Source organism: Poecilia formosa, unplaced genomic scaffold (genome assembly GCF_000485575.1).
Source record: "Poecilia formosa unplaced genomic scaffold, Poecilia_formosa-5.1.2 Scaffold104, whole genome shotgun sequence".
Lineage (NCBI taxonomy): Eukaryota > Metazoa > Chordata > Actinopteri > Cyprinodontiformes > Poeciliidae > Poecilia > Poecilia formosa.
Genome location: NW_006800043.1, coordinates 1,021,344 through 1,040,643, shown reverse-complemented (window position 1 = coordinate 1,040,643; position 19,300 = coordinate 1,021,344). Strand labels below are relative to the sequence as shown.

Here is a 19,300-nt window from a genome sequence, read left to right as displayed (position 1 = left end):
AAAATCTATTGGAGGCACAATTTTTTTGTATTATTCATTTGTTAAAAACAAATCAGCTTGTATCCTTTTCCTTCAACTTCATATTTTAATGCTTGACCCTGTGTTTTCTTACCACAATAAAATAAGTGGAAATTTGTGGTTGTAATGTAGTGAGCTGTAAGAAAGTTGGAGGTCTATGAAAACTTAAAGAAGGAAAATGTAGTTTTCCTTCTACTCAAATCAATTTTTTTGCCAACCCGTGCAGCACTTTGTGCCGGAGTGTCGCAGTAGACAGCAGAAACCAAGTGGCCATGCTGCAGCTGACTCACAGGACGGAGATTCTTCTGCAAACGTCTACAACGTCATTCCTTCTGGTGAGGACATTTGTTTCCTCAAGACACGTAGAAAAATTCCCTGTTTCAATCTTTTTAAGAACCAGCATAATATTGTAAACACGCCTATTTTCCTTTTTAGTATAAGATCTATGCAGTGCCAGCAGAAGAGTTCTCTCTGGAGTATGTGGAGCCCAAAGTGTTGTGTGTCTCCACTCATGGTCGCTTCACTCAGGACAGGTCAGTACTTGAGGTCATATGACCTACATTTAATGTCTTTTTTTTTTTTTTTTTTTTATGGGTCATGCACGTTTCTGAAAAAAAAAAAAGTGGTTCAAGCTTTTCAACATAACATCCATGACTAGTAAGTTGTAATTTGGACCATGCTGGGTGCTAGGTCAGACCCAACGGCAGCACTGCACATCTGTTCTCCAGGTGTGAATACAAGCATTCCTCCAACTTGGCCAAGGTTCCTGCGCTAAAGATGATCTGTCAGTCCAACTTTACCGACTCTAAAGCTAATAAGCAACTTGGATGTCACAGATCTTCCAGCTGTCAGTGTGCAACTCTGGTGCTGACCATAAATGGACTTGAATGTTTAGATGGAAAACATATAAGCAATTAGAAACGACGGAACTTACCTGAGAGCAAACACAGCTATCGCATCACAGCCCTTTGTTAAATGACCGACCCTGCTTTGCATGAGCTACGTTCTTGCAGCCCTGATTGCTCTGCACTAGTGCTCGGCAAACAGGACTTGCCTTAATAATTGGTTGCTGTTTGATGTTCGCAGTCGACACTGTGTTCAACGGCGGTTTGACAAGCCGTCCTCATCCTGGGTTCTGTACGCCACCCGTGACGGACGGCTGTCATCCACACCTGCAGCGGCTCTCCAGCGGGGCAAGAGTGAAGCTTGGAGGCGGAGAAGACAGTCCAGCTTGTTCTCCGTCCACGAGCCTCAGAGTGACGGGACGGTGCTGAAATTCCCTCAGGTATCCGTGTCAAATATTTTGATCCTGTGGAACATCATCCTGCCTGGACGTACAGCACACAGGATTCTAGTTGTGAATTCTGCTGTCTCGCCTAGACTGAGATCAGTTTTACTCCGGCGGTGCCTCTCCCGGCTCGGTATGTTGTTGTGGTGCACTACCATCAGCCTGAACACGTCTCCTTCCCGGTGGAAGTGCAAGTGAATGCAGGTCGTGTGTGGAAAGGTGAGTTTTTGGGAAAGAGTTTGAATCTGACCAAATTAAATTGAATAGTTTTGATTTGTAATTAAGAGTTTACTCTGGCAGTGATCTGCCAATTCCTTATTAAAATCAGATTACATACTTGGCCTCATGACAAGATCATCCAATGCTTAAGAGATTTAAAATCATTGAAGGGTTTAATAGAGAAATAAATCGTTGAGCAGCAAACTGTCTGACTGAGAAACTATCTTCCCCTCCAGGTGAGATAAATGCCACATTCTGCCCAGCAGTTTCAGGCTGCAGGGAGGTTGTTGTTGCCGAAGGCCGCATTGCTCTCGACTTTTACGGGAATTCTGCGCAGCTGCCCAGCATCTCTGTCATCGTGCCACATGGGAAGACCCTTGTTTTGGTCAGTGTGTTTTTATTTTTATTTTTATTTTTTTTTTTACAGTAACTCAAGCAAATCTCTACATTCGAAGAAAATAAAAAAAATATATATATCAACAAAGTTTGCAAGACATGCACTTGTAAAATCTGCAGGTTTTCAGAGAGTGGGGTGGCTCGAGTTGTGGATTTGGCATGCAGTGGTCCTCTCTCCTCAGTGTTATGCCATATCTCCAACAATAACAATGAAGGGACTGTTTTCTACCTGGCAACCCCACAAAGCTTTATATAAGAGCTAAACCTCAAGGCCGTGTAGACAGGGGACAGGTTCAGCTTTGTTTGCACGCTCAGAATATTTTATTTTTTTTGTCTGTTGAAACTATCGATGGAAAAACATGTATGTGACTAAAAAATATTATTATTTAGTGCCCTATTGCAAGATGGATTGTTTATACATTTTTTTTTTTTTTTTTTACTTGTTTAGGATTACATTGTGCTGGTTCCTGATAGTAGTTACTCTCCGGAGCACCTGCGAGAGAAGCCACTTGACAAGTCTACAGATTTCATAAAACAATGCACAAGTGAAGGCTTCCATATTGAGTACGTATCCAATCAAGGGTATACAGCTTACTTTTTTTTTTTCCTGTCTGACTTTAAATTAGACACAATGTTTCTCGCTTGTGCCAGATAGGATTACAGAAATTACTTTTATTTAATGAATGATGAATAATCGCATGTTAATCCTACATGTAAAACTGCATGTGAAAATCAGAATTAGTAGAAAGTAAAATAAGAATCAATAAAAACGGTTATATAAGATAACTAAAGCATGTTTAATGTCAGACAGTGAAAAAAAAACTAATATATTTTTATACAATATATTTATTTATCTGAATATCTGTAACCTGAAATTAATTCACTAATATCAACACTTTTAATTTGTGATATGGTTGTTAATATTCTAATGTGGTCAAATGTCTTTAGAAACAACTTTTAGTATTGGAAGGAGTTTTATAAATGGTGCCCATTAGCTACGGTTGCCAAGTATTAAACTGTTATTTTATTTGAAAGAGGTTTTTTTTTTGTTTGTTTTATCTTTCATTTTTCTTCATATGGTTGTCGTCTGTCAGACCTAGAACCTCATCCCAGTTTTGCAGAGATTCGGCCCGCGCTCTTGTTGCAGCTTACAACGACGGAGCCCTTCCCTGCGACTGCGATAAGTCCGGCTCGACGGGGGCCGTGTGCGACCCTGTAGGAGGACAGTGTCCTTGCAGGCAGCACGTTATCGGGAGGCAGTGCAACAAGTGTGCCACTGGATACTATGGATTTCCCTACTGCAAACGTGAGGGATTTTTCAGCTTTTGCCTCAAACATCTTATGAAACACAGCAAATACACACATCCCACTTTAATGTTCTGGGTATTTCCCGTTGTCATTCTGCAGCGTGTGAATGCGGACGGCGACTGTGCGATGAAGTGACTGGACGCTGCATCTGTCCTCCTCAGACAGTGAAACCCACCTGTGATTCGTGCCAGCATCAGACGTTTAGCTATCACCCTTTACTGGGCTGCGAGAACTGTGGCTGCTCTCCAACCGGAGTGAACGTAAATGCAGGGCTTCAGTGTGACACTGTTACTGGACAGTGCAGGTAAGCAGTGCATGGTTCAACTATGTCCATTCTTAAACACTAAGTAAAATATGCAAACAAACAAAAAAAACACTAGAAAATAAAACAGTAACCAGGCTTATTTTTTGTTACTTTTTGCATTGTAACTTCCTTAAGCAGTGCCACTCTAGGTTGGAACAAATGTCCTTGTAAAAAGCTGAAAGCTGCAGGGAGCTAAAATGTCAATTTTACAGAAATACTCACCTGAATATTCCAGGTGCATAAGTAAAGACTGTGAGTTTACTCTCTGAGTCTTAGTCAGTGGATCTGACGAGTAAATAGTTGGATGAGACAACATACAATAAAGAATACTAAAAGGCAGATGTTACACACACACACATTTTTGGATGATTCTGTGTATTTTGTGCAGCTGCAAACCTCGTATCGGAGGCCGGCAGTGTGATCGCTGCGCTCGGGGCTATTATCGCTTTCCCGACTGTCTACCCTGTGAATGCAACCAGGGAGGAGTCACAGCCGATGTGTGCCACCCAGACACAGGCATGTGTCTCTGCAAAGTGAGTATCAGCTCGACAAACCACTGATTTAGAAACTCTTTTCATTACTTTTTATACCGTCCCGTTCCGACTGGTGACATGTTTACAGAAAAACGTTGAAGGTGTCAGGTGTGATACGTGCCGGGAAGGCTCCTTCTACTTTGACCCATCGAACCTCCTCGGCTGCTACAGCTGCTTCTGCTTCGAAGCGACCAACCAGTGTCAGAGCTCCAACAAACGGCGAGGAAAGGTTGGATTACCTCCAGAAACTGCATGTCTCACCATTTTAAGATACATCCTTTGCAGAGTTTTATGACTGAAAGTCTTTAAGAAGTACAATATTAGTTACTTAATTAGAGCTATTGTAGGAAAACATCATCAACAATAAAACAAATCACTGCATGCTGTGTTTTTTTTTAATTTTACTTTCATTTTTTACTTTTTGAAAAGTAAAGATTCTTCTCAAGCATAGTCTCTGTTTTTCCAAAGAAACGCTGTTCTGAAAGATCAAAGTGCAGTAAGCCCGTTATGAAGTATAATATTTACTATGGTACACTATTACTCCTGTAGCTTTACTCCTAAAATTTCCTGTTGTTAGTTTGTTGAGATGCTTGGCTGGCGTTTGGAAAGCCCCGACAGGGAGGAGGTTCCCTCAGTCCTGAACGCTGTCAGCAACACAGCAGTGGCCGACATTCAGGAGCTTCCTGCTACGGTTCAAACTCTACACTGGGTGGCGCCACAGTCCTACTTGGGAGACAGGGTAAGTCGGCTCATTCTGAAACACTGAGCCCACGAAGAGCTGAATGTCACCATGTTGGTGCTGTTGCTTTAACACAGAAGAGGGAAAATGGATGGTATTTTAGTACTGAAGATATATCTTCAGTATATCGTCTCTGCTTATATCTAATTGGTACAATTCAACTTAACATGCAAATTTTCCTTTATGGTCTAGTGAAGCTAATTAATACCATCCCTGTTTTTGTTATGTATTCAGTCAGGGGGTGTATGAATATGACAAATGTTGCTTTATATGCCTCTCATTTTAGAGATACTATTAAAAGTGCTGCGATAACAATCTAGTGGTTGAAGTGTGAATTACATGTGGAAACGGATATTTTAAACGTAAATACTCTTAACCTTCAGCTAGGTTATGCAATGAAAATATATTTAGTGCATACTAATGTCTTCTACATATGACAAATCAGAACAGACGTGACCAAATTTGAAAACTTATTTTCAATTTTGGGTATTTGTGAGACTAGGCAACTAAGGAACGGAAATGTGGAATATTAGTATTAAGAAACAACAATTCTGTGCATGCATTTTGATTATCCAACTTTGAATGAAAGGACTACTTAAGATTACATAAAAATAATGATGATGATAATGATAATATTTATAAAAGTACATATTTAATAACAAATAATGCAATATTTGTGTTATAAAAGGGATGAGTACCAATGATTGTTCAATAAATATGTTGAAATTCAATTTGCAACATTGATTACTAATTGTTAAAATGAGCAAAGAAATTTTGTGAGTCTAATTACCATCAAACCTAAATTTACACTAATTGTAGGTGGAATGTTCAAATAAATAACCCCTTATTAAATTAATATCTGATTGACAGCATAAACAGACCTAATATTTTTTTTTTGTACAATCGAACATAAATTCAGGCATTAAGTGGAAATTGTCCATTATTTCATACACATTGCATTTTCCTGTAATTTTAGTCTGAAATCTCTTTCAAATAACTTGACAGACATTTCCTCTTCCTTACCGATTCTTAGGTTTCATCTTATGGGGGCTTCCTCACCTACCAGTCCAAATCATTTGGGATTCCGAGTGAGGGCATGACTCTTATCGACAGACAACCAGACGTTCTGCTGACTGTATGCAATGGTCCCAGTACTTCAGCCTGACTGATCTGCTTTATGCTTTCATTTATAAAAAAAAAAATCAGTCATATTTGCTTCTTTATTATTTCTCCTCCTTAAGGGTCAGGCTATGAGCCTGATCCATGTGGCTTCACAGGCTCCCCTTCCAGACAGGCTGCACCAGGGCAGGGTCCAACTCTTGGAGGTGAAATATATTATATTGTGTGACACATGTTAGTATTTTAGAATGGATTTTAGTACAATCTGATGTTTAACCAATTTGGGGTCATATAAATTGGTCCTAAATGACAGAATGTTTTTTTTTAATGTTGAACTTTAAGCTGGAAGTGGAACAAAAATCAAACAAAAATGTATAAAGGATATCTTACAAATCCGACTCAGACTTCGATACACAGCAGGATGCTTTCAGTGTTTCTCTTGAACGCACTCTACTCTGCGTTTGACCTGATGCTCTCGTTGCTTGCAGGGAAACTGGCGCCATGCTGGCACCAACAGGCCTGTGTCCAGACAGGAGCTCATGATGGTCTTAGCAGGTCTGGTGGGCTTGAGGATCAGAGCCCTGTATTTTACTCAGACCCAGCGACTCAGCTTGGGGGAGGTGGGCCTGGAGGAGGCGACCGAGTCAGGAACTGGAGGTCCAGCAAACACTGTGGAAGTGTGCTCTTGTCCCACTGAGTACACCGGAGACTCCTGTGAGGTGAGAAGTTCTGGGCAGACAGCCCATGATTTCAGATTAAAATCAATTTGCATAGAGATATGCAACTTACATATCTCTTTGCAATTTGCATCCTCACATGTCATTGCTTTCAGAATAGTTAAAAGACTAGAATTTTTGTTCATTTAAATAATTTATTTATGTGTTGTATGTATAGTGTACACACCTTGTTAAAATGGTAGGTTTTGGTCCTTATAATTTTCTCAGATTTCGAGGATATGTCTTGTGCTCTGCCCATTTCGGGTGACCCCAGATTTTCTGTGTGATATATTTCTGAACTTAACCTAAACTGAAATTTTTATCTCTTGAAGTCTATCAATTATTGTTTTTTGGACGTTTACAGTGCTAAAAATAAATTTCCTTCTTATCAAAACTGAATAATAATAATAATAATAATAATAATAATAATAATAATAATGTATTATTCATTCAACTTAGTAAAATCATAATTTCAGTTTTATTAAATTTAACACTAGAGCAAATACTGTCACCACCATTTTTCAGGTTTCACATGCTTTCAGTGATGTGCAATGTCAGACCTGGTTGTTTTCATTAGAAGAAGAAGAAAAAAGTTAGTTTTAGACTACATTTTCAACAAGATTGTAAGTGCACAGAAAGTATTAAGTGGAAATTATGACTGTTTCTTTAATTTGTCTTTCAACATCTTGGCAGCCTCCCTCACAAGTTTCCGACTTGTGTTTTCATCAGTTTTGAAGAAACAAGTTTTGCAATTTGCAAAATACTTATCCACGATTTTCTTTAATTATTGGTGACTGCTTTCACTTGATCATTATTTGTTTACTATATATAATTCTAAAACAAAATTTGGACCCTTCTCCTGACTGATGTATTTTAATGCTATCCTTTAAATCTTTTGTAATTTGTCTGAAGACAATCTTTTTAGCTGGAGGATGAAAATCAGCAAATGTCTGGGATATCTGACTTTCATCAGATTTTAAAGTAACTGATGGGCCTTTCTTTTCTATTTATGTATTTATATTTACTTGAATTGTACAAAATGCAAAATACATGTATTTTTGGTTGAATAAAAATAAAAGTTTAAATCCTACATAATTGTGCCAGAAATATGAATAATTTTGAACTTATCTATATTTTTTTTATATTGTCCTATAGCTCCAGAACAGCTAATTGCAAACTAACTTGCTTTTGCTTTTTTGCCTCTTATGCTGCATGTGTTATTATCCTGTATTTACAACCAGAATACTCACATCCTGTATGTATTTTACAATGTATGTAGACTTATGATTTCAAATTATTGTACATTTTTCCACATTGAATAAAGGTTTTACAGCGTAGCTTATTCCTTAACAAATCCAATCTTTAGTCAAAAACAAAACAAATGTAAAAGATACATACCAGAAAAGACTGAGGCGAAAACAAACAACACAAGTGGAAGGGTGGGGGACCGGGTGGGGCTGAAACGGCATCTTGTCTCGTTAAGAAGTTGGATCTGGTCCTCATGGTTTTTGGAGTGTCCTAACATGTCTGAACAAAGTGTCACACCCTTTTCCTGGAGGAAAAACTTATCAGCGGAGGAATTTGCTGGAAAATACCGCATTTTGAAAGCAGCGCAGCAACGTTGTGGAGCCCCAGACAAGGTTATGCGGCAACATAACGTAATATTAGGGATCCTAAAGAGCCGAAATCACCAGAATAGTTAGCGCTTCCAGTAATTAGTTATCTGAGTATTCATTCCATATAGTTGCTTTGGAAGAAAGATTGTTTTGTTTTTGTGAAATGAACTTTTTTTTAAAGAGCTCTTAGAAACTAGTTTGTATTCATAATGTTTCCGCTGTTTTGCCCACAAAACCAAATCAAGAAAGAAATTCAAGCAACGAGTAATGAAAGAATGCAGATGTATTAGAGGCATTATTACAAGGGAAGGTGTTATGTTTTTATTCTTGCAAGGCTGTTTCCATAAACCTACGTGTGCGCGTGTTTGATTGGGCATGTTTAAAGGAAGTTAATTATATGTGCCCGGAGGTGCTATGACACGGCGCCTTGCCTTGAAACGCAGGGCGTGTCTCTAGGCAACATAACGTTACTCATAAACCTGAGTGTCCTCACCTGAGTGTTCCTCCAGCACAAGCATTTGTCTGGAGCTACAGCTGACACACCCAAGTGTGTCTGCTGCGTGTGTGTGGGGAGTGATTCACAAGTGAGTGTCTGGATTGTGTCGTCTAAGGATGTCTGACTTTGCCTTCAGTCACAAATTTTTTGTACACTCTGTAATATGCTGGAATATTTCAGACAATTATATTTTACGTAAAGGCAGCAGTTCAGAAACACTCATGACAAAATACCGTCCAAGTGAATGCAAAGTTTTCTACGTAGCAGAATTTTTATTGACCTTACAGACAACAGAAAAGAAGAAAAGAGGACTGTTTATTACTATTTTTTATTATTATTTTTTTTAACAAAATCCAAGTATGAAGTTTGAAAAATATGTTTATTTCACTGACTGATTCTTTCTCATCTCAACAAATGCAAGGTCAAACCACTCCATCATCATCATCGTCACCAGTAGCGGTGGCCAACAAATTAAACTTGTTTCTATGTCTTAATTGTTGACACACACACACAAAAAATGAAGCTTTTACATCAATTTTAAATTCTGCCTTTTTTTAATGTAAAACAGAAATTGGTGGAGTCAACTTTTCTTCCAGTTATTGACTATGGTCAATAATGGTGATATATTATTCATGAACACCTATGCTCATGCTGGATAGCCTGGATCATGGTGCTTTGCTGTTTATTACAAATTATGGAGTCCTAACTCACCCTTGTCTCTTAAGGTAAAATATCTATTTCTGCATGTCTGCCTGTCTTGGCCACTGGTATGTTTTGATTTATAAAGCTGACAGCACCTTATCGTTCGTCTTTGTTAACTTTAAACAACAGCCTCCGGTCTCAAGACCTTTTTCAATTTAATGTTCCTCGTGTCAGAACAGAACAGGGGAACAAAGCTCTCAGCTTTTCTGTCTCGACTTCGTGAAACAGTTTAAAATCAGAGGTTAAACGTAGAACACTAGTACCTCTGAATGTATTTAGGACCCTGATACATCCCATTATGTTCACATTGCAGAAGTGCAATTGTTGTACTTGAGTCATTTGTCTTATTGTAAGTTTATGTTTATTATGACTTTGTGTTGTGACTGCTACCACCTCTTCACTTTTGCTCACTACATCTCAAGGGTTATGTTTGTTTTGTTGTTGTTATTTAATATGGAAATAATTAAATACTTTTATTGTGACCAAAACTAAAGCCAGCTGAAGTACCAGTGGTAGAGATAGCACACTTTGACAACCATGGAGCTAAAGACTTTGTTGTCAAATTCTTTTAGCCATAACTAAAAGCCCAGCGGCATTCCTAACTTTTAACATTTTTTACTTTAAGACCTGTCCATGCATACCCCCGGTCTCCTTTTACTGTCTAAATATGTTTTCCAGCCACCAAAGATTATTTTATTGTGCATGTACATTTTTTAAGAGGAACGTAAAAGAGAGAGAGTGAGCGAGCATGTAAACACTTGCATGGAAGTGCTTGAATGCACCAAGTAGACTCATGCTGATCAGCCCGGCTGACTCAGGTAAACGGGGTGTGTCCTCATCTGTGCCTCAGTGTGTGCATGTTTAAGAGGCTGAGGACAGGGGGAGCGAGGACTTACTTCACACAGGGAAAACGCCGGGAATGTCGGATACGTGCATGGATATGCGCTGGTGTAGAGGGGTTCTGTTGCGGATCCTGATATGCTGGACTTTAATTGGTCTGTGCTCTGCCGGACACAGACCTTTTGGCAAGCGAGAGCGACCCCACCACACCAGACATCATGACAGATTTCCTCAGAGGACTGACAGCCAGGCAACTCAGCAGATAAAATATCCGTCCTTAAATAACCAGGGACAGGTCATTCAGTTTCCGTCGGTTTCTGATGCTAGTTCTCAGGTTCAGGTAAAAACCTACATGCTGCATTTTGTTGCGAGAGAATTTTTTATTTATTTTTTTTTCCACCTCGGGTGCTGTTTGCGCTGTCTTTCATCCTTAGAGTGTTAGTGATCTGTTATCTCTGAAAGCAAAGGGCGAGTTTCTCTGTTAATATGTTATGAAGAAAAATTCAGTCTAAGTTTATTGCTATGCGTAGTGAAAAACGCCCCCAATCTGTGTGTATAATTTAACATGATATTCAATATGGAGGCAATTAATTAATGGCTTTAACTATTGATAATTGCACTCACAAAATGACTTTAAGGTTAATAAATTGAACTGTGATGTTTCACTCCGATTTTTACTGCCAGTATATATTTCCTTTGCTTTGAAAGCAGTTCTTCAGTGTTGCACCTACAAAAAGAGTTTGATGCGTAATAAACTTTTTATTTTGGTTTTTGCTTTCTCTTTCAGAAATGTTCTCCCGGATTCTACAGAAAGACCGGCTGGCTGAGTCTTGGCCGCTGTCTGCCCTGTGAGTGCAACGGTTTGGCTGACGAGTGCGAAGATGAAACAGGGAGGTGTCTGGTAAGGAATCTCACATCAAGAAAGCGGCTTTTGCTCTGAATTGCCCAACTGTTACTTAACTGTGGCATAACTTAATACCGTAGCATAATTTGCTAAGGTATTAACAGGATTAGCACTTAATCTTTCTTTTTTTTTTGTAATAGTTTAGATAATGTCATTTCACTCAGTAAATGGACTTTAACAACATTCCAAATAAACTAAACAAACAAACAAAAAAGAAAAAAAAACATGACGAAGTCAGGCTAAGAAAAACACTTTTTAGTGTCGAAGTTGTTACTGCGGGAAGAACGCTCCGAATCATCTTGTTGTATCAGTACGGTGTTTAAACAAAGTTAGATCAGCTAAAGTGAGAACGAGACTGAAGCCACAGCTGAAAGATTAAACAGATGACAAGGAATTTAAAAAAAGTAGTTCTGTTTTGAACTTCCAGCTTCCATCCGCTGTGAAACACTTTGGATTTTGAAATGCTGGCAGCCTTTTTGAGATTTCAAAGTTAGCATAAATGAATGCTCTAGGAAACTCAAACAGGGACTGCAGTTTCCAGTTGATAATCATGCCAAACCTTAATATAAAATGCAAAAGTTAGTTTGTCTTTGTTTTTAAACCAACATTAAAACTGTGTTTTATTGCTGCTTATGGGAGTAATTAACAGCACATAGAAGGAGGACGTGTTTAAAACGAGAGGAATTAAAGGATGTAGCAGCTAAAATCTTAACTGAGAGGTCAAAACTTTTCAGAATGTTTTTTGGAAATTGATTGATCACTTGAACTTAGATGATTACGCTAAAGCTTAGTCACAGACAGGACCTCTCAACTTCAGCTCACACAACTATATTTGTTACCACTGGAATTGTTTTTTAATCCTCATTAAAAGTCCTCTTTTAAACTTCCTCTCTTTTATTCTTCTCTTCAGAGGCACAATAGAGTTTTTTTTTTTTGCTCTTTGGAGTTCCAGTTGATAAATTGTTATGCAAGACGCTCAAGACTGTGCCTGTGCATGCAGTGCTTGCGCTGAGACACATATTTACAGCTCGAAATCAAACAGACGTAGCTGATTAACGACTAATGAACGCATTCTGACATTTTCAGAGCTGCAAGGACAACACCGCCGGGGACCGATGTGAGCGCTGCAAAGACGGTTATTTTGGCAGCGCAGCACAGAGGACGTGCAGACTGTGTCCGTGCCCATTTAGTGTATCCTCAAACAGGTGGGCGAGAAAAAAAAACAACAACTTTACTGCTTTGCTGTTTTCTAATGCAATTATTGCGGTAACAACAGTGTAATCCCTCTTGATTCACGGTCAGCTTTGCAGTGAGTTGCGGAGACGTGTTGGGAGACATCCAGTGTACTTGCAAACCGGGCTACACAGGAGTCAGGTGTGAGAAGTGAGTAAAGCCGGAACGTGCAGACAGGAATGCTGCTGGCTTTTTTCCAATTTGATGCCTATTCATTAATCCTTCTCTTACGCAGTTGTGCTCCTGGTTATTATGGCGACCCGCTGATACCAGGAGGAAATTGCCAGCCATGTAATTGCAACGGAAATGGAAACAGCTGTGATCCTAGGACTGGAGGTTAGATCTGGCATTCTTTCTCTTTAGAATATGTTATAATTTAAAATCAGTTTGAAATTCAAATCCATTGTGCTCTTCTTTCAGTCTGCAAGAACTCGCTGGAGCCAGGAGATACAAACACAGATGAGCACTGTCAAGGTGAATATATATATATATATATATATATATACAAAAGAAAAGTAATCTCAGAGTACAGATGGTATCTCAGGCCATTCATAATACCTGAAGTGTGATATTCTTCTGTTGTCCTCTGCTTCGCTTTCAGAATGTGACAATTGTGCTCAGACGTTGCTAAATGACTTGGAAAAGCTCGACTTTGAGCTGGCAAGAATCAAGGTTCAACTAGATAATGCTTCCATCAGTAGCGCCTTAAAGGAAAGGCTGGACAAGCTTGAAAGGGCCGTGTCTGATACTAAGGTAACGCTCGTGTCTTCATCTGTTTTTGCAAGATAACTCAAGTCCTTTTCAGCTTCTTACGGGTTTTCTAAATACAGTAGCGCCCTGTATTTAGCGCCACCCATTCGCATCACGTCTTCTTGCTCACAGAGCAGCACATCCCACTTTGACATCTGATGTGACGTTGTGTGTTGACTTTGCAGACTCTCGTCAACAAATTCAGCTCTGCTGTTAACACGCAAAAGTCCAAGGTGGAGCAGCTCGAGAAAGACGCCGACAGCCTCGCTGATGACATTAAATCCATGAAAGACAAGGTTTCAAAAACGAGTCTGGTGTTTTATGATTGCTTCAGCGTGTTAATTTAAGGAGCAGGTCTGTAAATGTGGGATTTTTGTAACTTGATTTTACTTAGGCTGATAAGAGTGCCGGAGACGCTGACAAAGCCGTGGACAATGCTGAAGACACCTACAACAGGGCAAAAGACCTCGAAAAAGAGATCCAAAAAATGCTTGTGAAAATTAAAGGTAGAAGGAAGCAAAAACACTCATTTCCTCCAGATGTTGTGTGTCACTTTTCTTTCATTTCCTCGTGTTCTGGCCTCCTACTCACACTGTGGGTGCTCTGCTATTTTGAAGACTTAATCTTTCAGCTGAAGAATGATGGTAGAGGTGATTCGTTGCCTGCTGATAGCTTGACTAATATACTGGAGAAGGCTCAGTCCATGGTGACGGAGATGCAGAACAGAAACTTCACCTCTCAGAAGACGGCTGCTGAGACGGAGCTAGCTGAGGCGACTAAATGTAAGTTACCGCATGCAGAACGTCCTAATGAGCACAACCAGAGTAGTTGTGATTTGTAATATGAGTCATACGTTGCCATTTGACAAACCGCACTCTGTCGTCAACTTCTAGTGCTTGACTACATCAAGAATAATTTTAGTAAGCAGAGTGACCAGAACGAGGCTGCAGCAGAGAAGATCCGCAGCCACCTGAAGGATTACAATGCCAAGCTGAAGGACTTGGAGAAAGCTTTGGAAGAAGCAAGAAACCTGGTGAAAAAGGCCAATACCCAAAATGGTCTGAATGCACAGACACTGAAAAATCTGGAGGTAATCAAACAGCAATTCGCACATGCTTGTTCGTTAACAGCGATAATCAACAATCATGATCAACATTCACCTGTCTTTTGCGGTGGTATTTTGCAGACATAGTGCCAGATTCTTCTGCACTAGCTGAAATTGTTCAGTGAACCGACTCGGTTGATTTATGTTTTCCCTGCAGAAACGTATTAATGACTTAAAAGAGGAGCGGAAAACTGTTAAAGACCAGATAGCTATGGCTGAGGACGAACTGAAGAAGACGGAGGATTTGGTGAAAATGCTCTCGGACAGCAAGACGGTAAATTTCACAAATGCTCAACGTGTCTTCCGGAGTTATTGTCTATAAATCAAGCCATAAATACCAACCTACAAAATGTATGACTGTAAACTTGAGCATTTACATACTGTATCTACTATTGAGTTTTTAACATGCCAACTAGTCGTAGGCCGCCGCTTGAAATCGTATTGGACACCTTAACGGATTTCTTTCTTTCTTTCTTTTTTTTTTTTTGTTTCTTTGCACTTAAATGTTTCAGATCATCAAACACGTTTTAATGCCAGAGAACTGTATGATGAGAAAATGTATTGTTTTACACAAATCAACCCGAACCAAAGTCGGTGACAATTCCATGTTTCTTGTAACCCAGCGTACGTCACGCTCTTCCTTCTTTTGGTTCTGCAGGAGTTTGAGGCGCTAGCTGCACAGCTGGATGGTGCCAAGACCGATTTGACCAAGAAGGTGAATGAGATCACCAAGGCAGCGGCAAAGAAGGACCTTGTGGAGGCTGCAGAGGAGCATGCGAAGAAGCTATCCGAGATGGCAAAACAAATCAAGGAGTAAGTTTATTACCGTTTGCATATTAAAGGCATATTGATGAAATTAATCAGAGCTATAGTGTCTTCTATCTTTTCCATAGTTGATTTTAAAATTCAAACAGTACAGTTCAGCCATGATATTTGGAAATATTTGTGTAAAAAATCTCTAAGAACCATGTTATCTCATTAGTGCTATGAAGAATGCAAGCAAACTTCCCAAGGTGCGTGATGCAAAGGATGCTATTGAGGCCTATAAGAACATTACAGATGCCATTAAAGCTGCAGAGGCAGCAGCTAAGGAGGCCAAAGACGCTGCAGATAACGCCCTTAATGTAAGCTTTTAAATTCAGTACATGAACAGAACATGCACACTTGACATGGCAATGACGAAATGTGCAACAAAGGAGCTTACATTTTGGAAATTGTTTTCCTTTTTAGACTGTAAACAAAGAGAAACTCACCGACAAAGCCAAAGAACTAAAGGACAAGAGCAGTGCCCTGTTGAAAGACGCCAAGAAGTCAGAAGAAGAACTCCAGGGTATTAGGACTTTCCATACATGATTTAAAAAAAATTAAAAATAAAAAAAAAATAAAAGCTTATTTGCTTTTCTTTTTTTTGTTGTTGCAGACACTGCAAGTGACCTAAATGACTTGAAGAATCGTCTGGCCAAAGCAAAAGAAAAGAAAAATGATCTGAAGGACCGCCTCTCTGATGTTCAGACACAATTAGATGACGCCAACAGAGGTGGAGTAGGAAAAAAAATCCAAGCAATTATTTAGAATCAGTGTAAAAAAAATGTCATTGGGTTTATAACAATGCATCTGGATCACGAGACGATTCATTCACAATAATGAGCTTATGAAGATTAGGAAAGATTACAGTAATATATTAAAAATAACTAAGAATTTTAATCGTTTTTGATTATTTTTACTAACAGAGTAAACATTAAAAGAAAAAAAAAACAACAACCTGTGCATTATGTCCAGATTTACTCATTTCAAGTTGTATCATTGTACGGATTATAAGATTTTAAGAGATTAAAAAAACCTGAAAAAGTTACTTCAAGTGAAGGGCTTGCTTAAAGCATTCATCTGCACTTCCATTACTCATGATAGTAGCATAAACTTACTTCACCAGACAAAGTCATATGCTGACAGGAACTGCATAGCACTTCCTGAGACAGGCCTCAAAGTTTTATACTACTTCTGTCTGAGAAAGACATTTGTGTCTGTGTAACGGCTGAGCATTGTTTTTGTTTTTTTTGTTGTTGTTTTTTTCCAATCAGATGCGATTGGGGATATGATTGAGGAAGCCAAGAGGAAAGCAGCTTCAGCCAATAACACGGCTGCCGAGACTATGGACAAACTCGATAAAATTAGGAAGGAGATCGACAAGATCAATGTGTCTCCTGCTAATGCCAATCTAAGCACTGACCTTAGTGAAGTGGACCAGTCTGGTGAGTTTTCTGATTCTTTTGTAATGAAGTGCTTCTCCCTTGCCTTGATAACGGTCATACTAAATATATTTCTGTGTGAATAAACATGTAAAACTATTTTACACGTTTAACTTTTCTGTCTCTCACCTTTTAAACACAGTAAAGGATTTGCTGAAAACAATTCCGTCGCTGAACAATAAGATCTCTGAGGTTGAAAACCTGACCTCCGGGTTCTCAGGCCTCGGTAACATATCTGAAAACATAATGAAGATCAAAGAACTTATTGAGGAGGCCAGAGATGCAGCTGACAAGGTGCGTGCAGTCAATCCCTCTAAACGCTGTCCGACTTCTTACGTTTCTGCTTTGCTGTTTCAATTAAGTGTTAATGCCAGACAGAATTTATAAATACAGTTTTCAAATGATTCTTTTTTTTTTTCAAAGAGGGAAAAGAGCAACATCTAGGTGAACCCTTACACTTTTAGGAAAATATTCTGTGGACTCTTCTGTGGAGCTTTTTGAAAGGCGCGTGTCCCTCTACGTCTGACATTAAACTAATGCAGTATTTGAGAAGCAAAACATCGTACTGACGGTCAAACATGGCGGTGGTAGTGTGATGTTAATTTGTAGCCATAATAACCTTTCTTATTTGATGGAACCATGGATGTCATTGAGCTGAAACCAAGCTCTGAATGGCACAAAAATAAACCAAATGAAGGTTTTGGAATGTCCTAGTCAAATCTAGACTTAAGGCATGATCTTAAAAAGGCTCGTCATCCTCCAAAACCCTCAACTGTAGCTGACAAGGAAAAAAAAAAAAAATTATTTTGCAAAGTAGAGAGAGTCAGAAACACTCATTAGCAATTGTTGCAATCACAAGATGGCATTTGTTGCTGCTGGGAATGGCGCAGCCACTTATTACGTCATGGAGGGAATTATTTTCTTACTTGTGTAGGGTCAGGTTGGTTTGAATAAGTTACTTCTTTTAACCTGTGAATTAATAGTTTTAAAACTATTTTTTTTATTATTAACTAAAGTTATCCTTCTACAATATCAAAATTAATTTGAATCATTTAGTGTGACATTTAAGGGGGGAAAAAAAAAGAAATCTGTAAGGGGGCAAATACTTTCTCACAGAGCAGCACAATCTATTTCTGTAACGAATCAAGGTGAGGTCTACATGTCTGCATAACATCTTGTCTCGTCTCCTCTTCAGATTGCGATCCCCATGAAGTTTTCCGGGGAGGGTCACATCGAGCTGCACCCACCGAAGAATCTAGACGACCTGAAGGCCTACACCACCCTGTCTCTGTCACTGCAGAGACCAATAGGGAGAGGAGACGGAAAACGCAGGCGCAGACAGACTGGAGACATTACAGACATGTTTGTGTTGTACCTTGGCAACAGAGACGTGAGTGAATCAGTATCCGCGGCGATTTTTAGATTGTAATTTTGCTCACGAGACTAACAAAACTATGTTCTGCAGTCCTCAAAGAATTACATAGGCATGGTATTGAGGCAAAATCGCTTGTATGCCCTGTACAAGCTGAACGGACAGGAGAAAGAGCTGGAGTCTGACTTGATTTCCACCTCCAACCCTCAGCCGGCCACATTTGATAAAGTGGATCTTCACAGGTGAGCCACCTTACTTCAGCTCAGCTCTCACCGTGTCTCTTCAACATTTAGTTTCTTTTTGCCACAAATTCTATTGCATTTTATTATAAATATATGTGACAAACAAACACAAAGTTCATACAAGTGCAAGGAAAATGATCAATGTTTTCCAGAAATCTTTATAAATTTAAACTTGAAAATCCAAAGTTTGTTTGTCTTCTGATAACCCAAATGGAAATTCAACACAGCCAATTCCATTCAGACGTCACTGATTAGGTAAATACAGCCAATCTGTTTGTAATGTAATCTCAGTATCAATCCAGGTGTTTCATGAAGACCTCAACGGATTTGAAATCATTAGTAAATAAGCAGCATCATGAACATTATCTACACACTACATAGGTCAGGGATAAAGCCAGGGAGAAGTTCAAACCAGTGTCAGGTAGTATAGCAAGTTTTAAATTTCGTGGAGCACTGTGCAGTGCCGACACTAAAAGCCGTAGGTCCAGAGATGTTTGTGGGTAGAGTGCAGAGAGACTTTATGTTGGTCTTTTGCGTCCATTTCCAATTACATATGTTAACATTTGTAGCAGTAATATGAAGAAAGCACTTCCAAAGACCTTACGGTTCTCCAACCATTTTCAGTCAACTCTGTGGCGATATGTAGATACCACTATAGTGTTATCTTTCTTTTTTTTTTTTTTGTTGAAAGATGAGCAGATGTAATAATCACAAAGTCCTTTATTTTCTTTCTTTCTCATGATTTAGAATTTACCAAGATGTGGAGCTAACACTGACCAAAGACATAACCTCTGGGCCACCTAATAAGCTGCCTACCTTTCATCGGTCCGAAAGAGGAGAGGAGAGCAAGAACCTCCTGAAATTCAGTCCTGATGACGTTGTCTTCTACGTTGGAGGCTACCCGTCCAACTTCACTGTGAGGAGCTGTAGCACATCTACCAACATTCAGTTTACAGACGGTTTTGTGTCCAGAACAGTCATCAGAAATGCTTTCTTGTGCTCCGTTTCACTTTAGCCTCCTCTCTCTATGAGGTTGCCAAAATACACGGGCTGCATCGAGTTCTCCACCTTTAACAGGAAGGCCGTGAGTCTCTACAATTTCCAAAAAGCAGAAAGGATCAATGTCCAGACTCCCTGCAAGAGGTACTGAGACT

The 19,300-nt window shown here is 39.3% G+C and overlaps 1 protein-coding gene across 1 annotated transcript in view; it reads left to right on the top strand.

Moving 5' to 3' along the window:
• Positions 1-19,300, top strand: part of LOC103143063 (laminin subunit alpha-3) — a 71,748-nt gene that overhangs the window by 41,913 nt on the left and 10,535 nt on the right. Inside the window, exons 27-61 of the mRNA XM_016674932.1 lie at positions 245-353; positions 454-551; positions 1,105-1,303; positions 1,399-1,525; positions 1,762-1,910; positions 2,370-2,485; positions 3,016-3,227; positions 3,329-3,533; positions 3,922-4,066; positions 4,155-4,295; positions 4,644-4,805; positions 5,839-5,940; positions 6,047-6,130; positions 6,413-6,643; positions 11,082-11,195; positions 12,285-12,403; positions 12,501-12,581; positions 12,667-12,767; positions 12,852-12,905; positions 13,033-13,184; positions 13,367-13,477; positions 13,576-13,687; positions 13,799-13,963; positions 14,075-14,271; positions 14,444-14,560; positions 14,945-15,099; positions 15,269-15,410; positions 15,517-15,616; positions 15,707-15,823; positions 16,365-16,535; positions 16,675-16,826; positions 17,728-17,922; positions 17,998-18,146; positions 18,894-19,062; positions 19,162-19,289. Coding sequence (XP_016530418.1) covers positions 245-353; positions 454-551; positions 1,105-1,303; positions 1,399-1,525; positions 1,762-1,910; positions 2,370-2,485; positions 3,016-3,227; positions 3,329-3,533; positions 3,922-4,066; positions 4,155-4,295; positions 4,644-4,805; positions 5,839-5,940; positions 6,047-6,130; positions 6,413-6,643; positions 11,082-11,195; positions 12,285-12,403; positions 12,501-12,581; positions 12,667-12,767; positions 12,852-12,905; positions 13,033-13,184; positions 13,367-13,477; positions 13,576-13,687; positions 13,799-13,963; positions 14,075-14,271; positions 14,444-14,560; positions 14,945-15,099; positions 15,269-15,410; positions 15,517-15,616; positions 15,707-15,823; positions 16,365-16,535; positions 16,675-16,826; positions 17,728-17,922; positions 17,998-18,146; positions 18,894-19,062; positions 19,162-19,289 — 4,881 coding nt within the window. The remainder of the gene's footprint in view (positions 1-244; positions 354-453; positions 552-1,104; positions 1,304-1,398; positions 1,526-1,761; positions 1,911-2,369; positions 2,486-3,015; positions 3,228-3,328; positions 3,534-3,921; positions 4,067-4,154; positions 4,296-4,643; positions 4,806-5,838; positions 5,941-6,046; positions 6,131-6,412; positions 6,644-11,081; positions 11,196-12,284; positions 12,404-12,500; positions 12,582-12,666; positions 12,768-12,851; positions 12,906-13,032; positions 13,185-13,366; positions 13,478-13,575; positions 13,688-13,798; positions 13,964-14,074; positions 14,272-14,443; positions 14,561-14,944; positions 15,100-15,268; positions 15,411-15,516; positions 15,617-15,706; positions 15,824-16,364; positions 16,536-16,674; positions 16,827-17,727; positions 17,923-17,997; positions 18,147-18,893; positions 19,063-19,161; positions 19,290-19,300) is intronic.